We start from the raw sequence: 11,181 nt of genomic DNA, 5'->3' as shown, positions 1-11,181 counted from the left end.
CATTTTATATTTAATTTATATTAATATCAATTTATATTCATATGTTATTGTATATTCAATGTATTAAATTAAATTAAAAATACTCAACAGTCTGCCAGACTGTTTTTTGAGAGAGTCTACCAGGAGTTAAGTTTGGGCCCCATTACGTTTGTTTATGATGTTGCAGCTGAAACCGTCTATAAACAAAAATTTGACTTCAGAAACATGCTTTAAATATGCTTGGGGGGGATGTTTGCTTTTCTTTGGGGTGTCAAACACAGAAAGGCACAATACAGAAATAACAACAGTCGTCCTTTTGATATTTACATACCTAACCCTCTTTAATAGTGCAACAGGGTTAAAATAATCTACATAAAATCCTACATTAAAATCTATGTAATATATTAAATATATATTTAATATTGACTTAAAAACATTTCAATATTGCAATAATATTGTTGTTGTGAATTTGTTGGCAATTATATTTCGTATATACAAAGGAAGGTTCGGCCTATACATCATATTAGTAGTAGTAGTAGTAGTAATTATTATTATTAATAATAATAACAATAACAATCGCTATTGAAAACGTAAATAATTAATAACATAAATAATGTGTAACTAAATTAGAGGTCATAAGGCTAAAGTTGGTGTAATGAGTTTTTTTGCTGCTGTGTAAAGCAATAAAGTGTCTAATTGATTTTAGTGCTGTACATAAATATATTATACAAACGCTCTCTAGCTTGCAACTTAAACACACACACACAAATTATCTTTTAGGTCCTTCATTATCCACCCCTGTGAGGCTCAGGTAACATCACCATTGATTTCACTTTTATCTCATTCCCACACACGCTCCTCTGTCCTTTATTCCCACATTTTGTCCGTTTCACCTTCTTGTTCTCATTAGGATGTAAATGGACATTATTGTTATCAGACCCCAAGAAATGAGAACAAAGGCAGTGACAAAACGGTGAGAGAGAGTCATTTAGACATTCAGTGATGTTCAGCATTCATTACACTGATAAAGGAAAGAACGAAACAAACGACAGGTGCAGTCTGATGGACTGCGAGCTCACAATGGAAAGACACGACTCCCCCTAGCGGTTGGATTGAACACTACCGGAATATGTCCGATAGGTGACAGTAGCGGGTAGAAACTGCGGTGTGTTTTGTTTGTTTGAGACAGAGAGCGAGAGTTTCCATGAAACTTGGTCGTCATAGCAACCGTGCACGAGATCGAAGTAATAATAATACCACCGGCCGCAAATTATAGCCTATATGTGTGAAAACACCATAGAGCTAATTACGTTGTATAAAAAAATACAATGATTTACCATTAACAAGGCTACAAAACTTTGTGGGAATGTGAGATTCTCAACTGATACTTGTCCCATCTGCCTCCTGCTATGAGTCACCATCAGATGACAGTTTGAATTACTTTACTTGGAACTCTAAACAATTCTAGGGGTGTGTCTAATAAGACCCCTCTCCCCCACCACCCAAACATAGAGGTGACGTTCCAACTTCAGCACAGAAAAAAGCACAGAGAAATACTCTTGTACTACCATGATGAAGATATTTATAGGAAGTTTGCATTTGCACACAATGTCAAAAATAAACTCCCGACTGTATCGTTCTTTGTGTGCACATGATGAGAAAGTGACTTGGGGGAGTGTGAAATGTCTCACTGGAGCATAAGAGAGCATGAGATAATATGTGATACGTGGACGTGTATATTGGATTGTGCGTGAAGAGAGAAATAAAATCTCTTTCTCTGTGTGTGTTTGTGTGCGGCTTGGATTCCAGGAAATTCTCAGGGTTGCAGTGGCGTGGTATGGTAAAACCTGTTTGGCCGGTACTGGTACACTAAACCCCTCCCCCTAAGAGAACTAGAGCAAATAAGCTTTTACTAAACAGTTTCGCATGCTTCCTAGTATGAGTAGTTTTAGATCTACACCGGAAAAAAACTGCTAGGACAGATGTGTTCGCATCAGAGACTGCATAAAAGTCTGACTGAAACCTGTGACATCATTGATTGTCAGATATGACACACCCTTTTCTCATGTTTGTTGTTTAATGTGTCTTGAAAATAACCATGACTTTTTTTTAAACAAATGATAATTATGAATGACTAAGAGTAAATGGCAAGGAACTACAAATAAAAGCTCTGAACATTGTTCGATTTAAACAGTACAGATGTCACATTTGTGAAAAAAGGTGTACTGACACAACATTTTTGAAACAATATAAACCAGGGCCACGAATTTAACATGTACTGGTCAATACTGATAATGTCATGGCTCTGCTTCCTTAGTCATGTTTTTCTTGGTCCTGTAGCAGAGCCATGGCAAAGTCTTTGGTTATGTGTGGAGAGAAACATATTATTGTCCGTTTGACAATAATATACGTTCTATCCAGTGTCTTGTCATTGACCCCATTCCTCTCGTTTCCTCGTTATCTTTCCCTGAGTGTTTAATGTCCCACACCTGCCCCATGTCGTTATCCCTAGTTTGTCTTCCCTATATATACCCTCTTGTTTCTTTGTCCTGTGCTCTTGTATTGCGTGTACATACGTTGTGGTCATTGTGTTTTGATGCGTCCTGTGTAAGTGTACTTATCTGGTTGTTTAGTGTCTGTGTTTGCCCGTGTTCCTGTTGCTTTGCCCTGTCTGTGGATTTTAGTTTTATTTTGATCCTGTCTGTATGTTTTGCCCCCTCGTGGGAAGTTTTTATTTTGTATTTATCCTTAGTTGATTTTCCCCCATCGTGGGTTTTTGTTTTGTCTTGTTATTTGTTAAATAAAGTGTTTTGTTAACCCCTTCACTGCCGTTGCCTGCGCTTGGGTTCTTCTGCCAAATCCGTGACAGATAAAAAAATGCAAGCACTGGGAATCTTTCCAAAAATAAGTGTCTGCCCATTTAAAATACTCTTGTGTACAAGTTTTTTAAACAAAAATAACACACTTACACTTTGCCAAAAAAATAGTCATGTAAAAAAAAAAGACTAAATTACTACAGTGTTGTATCAGTATAACTCATATGCTGTCAATCATACTGATATTTAAAATGCCATATTAGAGGTGATGTTTACTTCCTGGAAAATTACCTGTGTGTTAGCTGCATTTCACAACACATTTGGTTTCCTTTCTCTCTATTGTGACTGATAGTCTTGTGCCATGTTTCAAGCCTAAAAATAAATCCTCATATCATCATGTGTGTTTGCTAGTAAACTCATTTTTTCAAAAATATGACACGTTTTTCGAGGTATATACATGCAATAAATTACTTTCTTAATAGTGTTTTTATTCAATTAAATATAATGCATTTTAGCACAAAATTAACCAAAGTTTATAAATTAACAAAAGGTTATATAGTATAGCTGTGTCAGCAAATTAGCAATTCAGGTGAATTGCCAGATTTATATTAAGGATACAATTCTATTAACAGTACCTGAATTCATATAAATTATACTGAATGGACGAATAAATAAGTAAAAAATAATGATGGCAAGGACATCAACAGCTGTTAAAATATTTGCATTCCACTGTATGTCCAACCATGTTCACAGTGAAACAGGAAGTTGTGTAATGATGTCATTCCACACTTCACATGACATGTTTGTGTGTACAGGTTTTTGTGGAAATAATGTCAGATAGTACACACTGATGGGATGGGCCAAAGTGACTAGAACCAGCTACCTCATGTGAAAAGCAGTATCAGCTCTATTTGGTTATACGTTCCTCTTTGTAAACAAAATGGTGTTCTGGGGATTTACCAACTATGAAGAACAGCAGTGGGCGAATGCTCACAACCAGACAGATTTTGCCCCCCATTGACTACCATAGTAGAAAAAAATACATTGGTAGTCAAAAGTGCCCCAGAACTGTTTGCTGTACATTCTTCAAAATGAAAAAAATCTTCAAAATTCTTCTTTTGTGTTCAGCAGAACAAAACAATAATAAAGTAATTTCCCCACTATGGAGTCAAGGGGGGGTGGTGGATGGGGGGGAATCTGTCTGGTTATAAGCATTCTTCCAAATATATTTCTCTGTGTTCTACAGGACAAAGACATTTATGCAGATTTGGTACAACTCGAATGTGAGTAAATTGTGACAGAATTTTCATTTTTGAGTGAGGTATCCCTTTAAGCCTCAATCTTCCTTAAATTGTTCAAATTAGATACAGATTACAAGTTTATTTCCTAAATTAGCGACAATTATTTTACAAATTATGTGGTGTCACATCACACCTCAACATTTCGAAAGATTGGTGCAGGGGGTATTTAAAGTGTATGTATCAAAAATAGATAAGGTATGAGCATCACTTCGTCACCATCAGTAACGTTACTCATACTCAATGTCGTCACGAAACCCCCCACTCCACTTGAAAACTCGTCAAAGACGAAACTGAAAATGTCTCCGCCCATAAAGAGGACGAGACTTTTAAAGCTCAAATCAGAAGCTCGTTTCATTTTCAAGGTTCGGCTTCCCTCAACAGGTGTCCGTGTGACTGCGTGCACGGCGTTCTTAACGGATCTTTTAAAATATACGCTACCTTTTTACTCGTTTTTAGCTCTTTTAAATAACATTTTCGGACGCATTTTATTCAAAGTCGGGGATTACGGAAACCAAACAGACTTTTGGAGCAATATTTCGTCGTTTAACTCGTTTTCGAATATCAGAAAGATACGGTTATAGGGGCTAGTTGATCTTGAAAGTTTAGAAGATGGCAAATAAAGGAATGCAGCTGCTTGGCTTTACTCTATCTCTACTTGGGTTGATTGGGCTCATAATTGGCACGATCATGCCTCAATGGAAGATGTCTGCCTACGTTGGAGACAATATCATCACAGCGGTGGCGATGTATCAAGGCCTTTGGATGTCTTGCGCTTTTCAAAGCACCGGACAAATGCAGTGCAAGGTGTATGACTCCATCCTTCAACTCGACAGTAAGTGCGAAACACACATTCTTTTACAAAGAAAAAGATCTATTAAAGTCAGTTTGCCCTATTATTCTCCCAACACGTCGTTAACTTCATAAAGCCGTCCTAAGAATTTTTATAATACGAGTTGCGGTAACCTGGTGAACTTGTTAAAGCCGTTGCTTAGGAAAGTGATATACCGGGAGCGCGCACGCGCGTTCTGCCTTCCATAGTGAAATACAGTCGCTTTCTTCACACGGTGGTGATAATGATACGAATATTTTAGTGTGTTTTGGTGCCATACCAATATCATTTATTACCAGTGTGTCGTATACCTATGTGAGCTGGGTTATTAAAATTGATCCTACGCCTGTAACCTGTTGTATTTTAACCAGAATTGCTATTTTGAAACACTTACATCACCTACATAAAAATATATATATATGTCATATCTAACAGTAAGGCGGTAAATATCATATTTAACAGTATGGCGGTAAAATGGCAAAGTCTTGTTTCAGACTAAGGTACACACAAAGCACACAAAACGTTGTCCACGCCCTATACTCACCCTACTTGTCTCAGGTTACCGGAGACAAGCACCTGTATTCCGTGCATTTTTTAAAAATAAATCATTGTTTTTGTTTTGCGTGAATACAAAATGCATTATGATAATTATCTTATTACATTTAAAAGAATGTTTGTTGTCATAATAAATAGATACACAGATATTCCTGCAGAGCTGGGAGATGTTAGATAATGATTTCTTTTGTTTCGGGGTCAACAGACGCTCAAAAGAACAGAGGCCCAAAGGGAATGTGTGAATAAACGCAGTAAATGTTTTCAAATATACCTGCAAGCCTGGTCACATTTATTTAAAATGGCAAGCCTTTAAAAATGTGAATATATTTAAGATTAGAGTAAACTTTGCAACCAAGATAAACGTTAGACTGACGTTTTTAACGGGTGATACGCTTGGGTTACGCTTTTACTTCAAGGAATGATTCTACGGATGTGACTCCCACCCTTCCTTCTCGCGCGGAAACTTTGTGCTTCTGTACCTGTAGGGGGAAGGGTCGATTGTCTTTGAATCACTCAGGTGTTTTGCCAACACCTTGTTAAAACAGACAAAAGTGCACTTTAAAAACAGAAGCGTTCACTGTTTGTTTTTAAAAAAGACAGTCTGTGTGCGAACACTTTCGGTGATGTTTCGTTACTTTGTCCCAAACTCTCGCTCTCATGCAACTTTTTGATCATAATGATTTATTTCCATTGCGTTTATGAATGTGTTAAAATGTGCTTAAGTCATTAAATCTGCTACCATATCTGTGGCTTTGATAAGAGTTGTGTAAAACCAACTCTTATCAGTGTGTGTTTTCATTTTATATCTCATGCAAACAAGACCTTTTGCTACTTGGTGATATTTAGTTGTAGTATTGTTTGTGTAGATAAGTGCCGTGACAAGATTAGCAGAAGTCATTTTGTATTTCCTGTTAAATGTGTTTAGTAGCCTATGTGCTTGACTGTAGTTTTTAGTAGCTTTGTAAGTTTAGCAACTTAATAAACAATTGGGTTGTTTTACCTTGTGTTAAAGTGGTTTGAAATTAAAGCCGAATCAAGCCAATCCCACAGGCCAAATAAAATGTACCTAGATTGTTACACTGAAACCGAACTTGTATACTCCCTCCTGTAGCTGGTCAAACCGGTTCCTTTTCTATGGAGCTAAAGGGCAAACTGCTGCCCACATGTGTACAATCTTACCCGCTCTCAAAGGAGGCTTCCGGTTGGAACCGGTCTGTTGCACCTGACTGCAGGTGTAGAGGGGGAAGGGCTTTACTGGTGAATCACAGGGCGCAACAAAAGCCTGTAGAGAATTGGGCCGTTTCCAAGGCCTTTCTTCTGTACTTAAACTTTTGATTCGGCTGTATTGTAAACAACTGAACTGTGTTGCAACGCATATCTTTTGTGCTGAACTCGCTTTAACCGCGGTACAGTAGATGAACAATCTGTTTTTGTTTAATGAAATCAACTGGTGTTTACTTTCCCATGTTAAGAAATTATTATGAGTTGTGATGAATAGAATGTCACTTGCTTAAAATATTGATCTCTTTTTCTCTCTCCCCTCCCCCACATTTCAGGCGCTCTCCAGGCAACTCGTGCCCTGATGGTTGTAGGGATCATTCTCACTGTAATGGGACTGGGTGTGGCCAGCATGGGCATGAAATGCACAAACTGTGCCGGTGATGACAAGGCTAAAAGGGCTCGCATTGCCATGACAGGCGGCATAATCATTTTAATTGGAGGTAATTTTGCTTTTATACCAGGTTAATTGTTTTTCTTTTGTGGAAAAAGTTTGACATTCTCTGATTTAGTTTTAATTGTCAAGCTACAAAAAACTTCCATCACGTTAAAATATCCAAAGCATGCTAGGATCTGCACAAAATGTAACTTAGACGGATAGCGTGTTTTTCAAGAAATAACTTTAGAAATATCTCTGTTTCTTCTCAGCTCTATGTAGTATTATTGCCTGTGGCTGGTTTACGAATCAAATTGTCAAAGACTTCTACAACCCCTTCACACCCGTCAATACCAAGTAAGTCAGTATGCGGCTGCAAACCACATCCGTACCACGTTTAATCATTGTCCGTTCCTTTAACTTCTCTTTATTTAGTTCTCTTCCTTGTATTGATTTAACACAAAGATGGAAGTCAAAGCCTGATAAAATGTGTTTTGCACCAAAATTGTGCTTTCGTTCTCAATTAAATTATAATATTTCTAAAGGTACGAGTTCGGCTCTGCCATTTTCATCACCTGGGCAGGTGCCTTCCTGGACGTCATGGGTGGGATCATGTTGGCAGCCTCATGCCCGAAGGGTAAATCATCTCCCAGATACCCCAAGTCCTCCGGACCCCCTAGCAGCAGCAAGGAGTACGTTTGAGTCCCATCAGTCATTCACAAACTGGAGAAGACCGTAAAGAAGATTGCTGGTGAAAGTTTCCCTGGTCAGCTGACTTGAGAACTGTTTTATATGGTTTTGTTGTAATTTGAAAGTAGGCTCGTGATCAAACAAACAGGTCAAATCGCTGTTCTGGGGCGACTTTTACTGATGCTCTGATACAGCAGCCCACCTCAGATAAAGAGGCACAACTCTTTTCTTACTTTTGATAAGCACCATTTAGTTAGTTACTTCTATTGTACATTTTCTGTTACTTATACAAGGAAGGGTGGTTCTTTTACAGTGTGTTCCTTATTTCATAAAACTGCCCAATTTAGTGATCATGAAAGAAGGCACTATCTAGGACAAATCATCACTCCATGCCCCTTAGTTACAAAAAGGCTGCTGTAAAGCCATGTCCTGACTTTGCTTTCAACATTTGTTTTGCTGGTTCCAAACAAAAATCAAGGGAAACTAAGCTAATGATAAAATTCATAACATGACTGAGAACGATTCTTAAAAGCACAAATCTTGACAGTTCTTTCTGTTACAAGCAAGGTAAATCTTGTGGTACTACAATTCCAACATAATGAAGAAAAAGCAAATTACAATAGAGGGTGGGGCACTTGTTGATGGTTAGTTTAGGCTAGAGATACAGTACTGTCTTTGAAGCACAAAATAGTCTACTATTTACATGTTTCTTTCACTGAGGAACTTGATCAACACTTGAACTCTGAACTGTTATAAAGTGAAAGAAATGGCTCTTATGTTTGTAAAGTGAAACTTTGCCACATTTTGTCTTTTGTCAGCTCCCCAATGTCATTCCTGTTACACTCAGACTACTCATTTTGTTCATTGGTCAGGAGAAAAAAAGCTGTAAATGCATGTAAATTTGCTGTTTTATCTCTGCTTGTTACAAACCAGGAGTCATGGAGGCGAAGAGTCTTTTTTTGTGTTCCTGCATGTCCAGTCTGTTCTGTAGCCAATGTGAGAGAGGAAAAACAAACCTGTATGACCCTGGTCACACTTCTTGAATTTAATATTTGCTTTGGTCTTTGCGTTTGGACCACTTGAGGTGGGTTGCTGTCAGTCTATTTAGAATAGTCATATTATAACCGTGATGAGCTCATGCAAATATTTAACTTTTAAGTTTTTTGTCAAAGTTCGCAGAATTAACATTTTATGTAAATAAACGTTTTTTAAATGAGACTTTCCCTTTCTGTGTTGTATGTTAGTTCATGTCAATGATTTGCAAATACCTCGGCCAGTAGAATGGTATCTTGACTTGCTGTGCCTGCATAATTTGCATGTTCTGGCCATCTCTGCAAACACGACCCAACGTAAATAATCCTAAAGGGGGAATAAAGTAAAAAGATACAGAGAAATGTACAAGCTGGGAATTATCTTGGTGTTTCATATAAATTGTTTCAATCAATTTAGGTGTTGCAAGTGTACATGCAGGGCATGCTATGCATATAACGTTACATGAACCGCCTACCTTTTAACCAACGATAAGGTGGTTTTGGTCAAGGGCTTAGTTAATTTCTTAACGTCATTAATAAAGTTTACAGAGGATGGGCGGTTGTCTAAAGAAGAATTCTGGGTACTTTTTACTCAAATGTTTGTTCTGTAAGCGTGTTTTGCTCTCTGCTGCCATCCACTGCTTATTTGTTGCTAGTGTATCTACTTTCAGTCAGTACTTTAATTCGTTCTACGGAATGGGTGCCATTTCTGTCCCCACTACCCAGGCCATTATATGTTTAAAAAAAGGCGTAAATAGTAACTTCAAAATACATTTTATTACTAAGCGAAGTGCCCTGCACATTAAAGTGATTCTTCACCCAAAAATGAAAATTCTGTCATCATTTAGCCTACTTACCTTCGAGTTGTTCCAAATGTGTATAAATTTCTTTGTTCTGAGGAACACAGAGAAAGATATTTGGAATAATGCTTATAACCAAACAGATCTCAACACCCATTGACTCCCATTGTAGGAAAAAAACTTTATCATTTTTTTGAGGAATGTAGGACAGCAAATGGTTCTGGGGTACTTTTGACAACCATTGTTTTTTCCTACTATGGTAGTCAATGGGTGTTGAGATGTGTTGATGTCAAAAACACATGAAAACAGTCCGTTATGTTTTAAGTGAAAGTGAACAGTCGGATATGTATCACTATATCAGATCAGTGAATTAACGTGACTGTTGTTATAGCGGAACAACAAACCCCTTCAGTGTGATACAAGAAGACCCTTTGCTTCGCGTCGTGTCCTGATCACACTGCCGAGGCTTATATTCTCCGGCTGCTTTACATTATCCCTTACATATACTGTAGACTAAAAACCTGCTGCTGTTTTTTGTCGTCAATTTTAATAAACCAACAAAATACAAAATCATGAAGTGCTCTTGACTAAAGAAGTTCTGTATCTTTATTTTAAATCAGTGTGTTTATTTAATTCATACAGTGAAAAGCAGTGTTTCATTTCAACATTATTTCTTTGTTAAAATGCTACTGGACTGTTAAATAACCCACTGTACCTGATTTTGTCAACCCCTACTTTGGCCTAAATAGTCTGTAATTCTTTCTTTTGAATTGGAACACACCTACAGTATCCCTATACACTTGTCCACCAGCCAAGTTATAGTCCATCGGTCCAGTCTCTGAATGTAGGCTATAAAGAGAATAAACACTTTTCTGCAGCTGACTGAATTTTTAAGGCCATTTTAAAGCCCTATATACAGTAGGCTAAACTCATCCAAAAGAGTGGAAAAGTGATGGCCGTGTTACTGTAAAATTGTTGAAAAAAACAACACAAAAATAAATATCGGCTGCCCTTAAATTAGATTTTTGTGCAATTGGTATATTTTTACAGTGTAATAAAATACTTCATTTATTCCAAAAGGTGGAGGGATGGGGGGGTTCGGTGCTGTGAGGGGCCTCCAAAATAATTTTGCCTAGGGCCTCCAAATGTTTAGAACCGGCCCTGCCCTAACACACCCTCACCTCAGCAAACCTTAAAATGTTCCATAAAACATTTTTAGAGCAAAAACTTTCATAATCTTGGTCTTCTGAAGGCCATGTTAATAAAATTGTATATTGTATGATATTATATATAGCTATGACTGGAGAGGGTCAATCTCAACATACAGTCCTGTTACCTATTTTTTTTTCTTAAAGCGACCCTAACATATGCGGTTTCTGCCAATCTCATATTAATCTTGAGTACCTATAGAGTAGTATTGCATACTTCGTATCTTCGAAGAGTATTTAGTTTGATCACATTTATAAAAGATAGATACAGCTATAAGAGTATTTCCGAAATCATACAGCGCGTGCGGGGGGAGGTAG

General features: G+C 37.5%; 1 protein-coding gene and 1 long non-coding RNA gene across 2 annotated transcripts; one reads left to right on the top strand and one right to left on the bottom strand.

The window, feature by feature from the left end:
• Positions 1–4,436: 4,436 nt before the first annotated feature.
• cldn7b (claudin 7b) lies at positions 4,437–9,042 on the top strand. The gene is made up of 4 exons (XM_057320420.1): positions 4,437–4,928; positions 7,037–7,201; positions 7,407–7,491; positions 7,680–9,042. The coding sequence occupies exons 1-4, from the start codon at positions 4,706–4,708 to the stop codon at positions 7,834–7,836; spliced, it is 630 nt and encodes a 209-aa protein (XP_057176403.1). The 5' UTR covers positions 4,437–4,705; the 3' UTR covers positions 7,837–9,042.
• LOC130545724 (uncharacterized) lies at positions 8,284–10,656 on the bottom strand. The gene is made up of 2 exons (XR_008961697.1): positions 9,713–10,656; positions 8,284–9,183 (listed from the first exon to the last, which is right to left on the bottom strand). It is a non-coding gene; the product is annotated as an uncharacterized LOC130545724 (long non-coding RNA).
• Between the last annotated feature and the right edge of the window lie 525 nt (positions 10,657–11,181).

Source organism: Triplophysa rosa, linkage group LG22, assembly GCF_024868665.1.
Source record: "Triplophysa rosa linkage group LG22, Trosa_1v2, whole genome shotgun sequence".
NCBI lineage: Eukaryota > Metazoa > Chordata > Actinopteri > Cypriniformes > Nemacheilidae > Triplophysa > Triplophysa rosa.
This window is presented reverse-complemented; position numbering and strand designations above follow the sequence as displayed.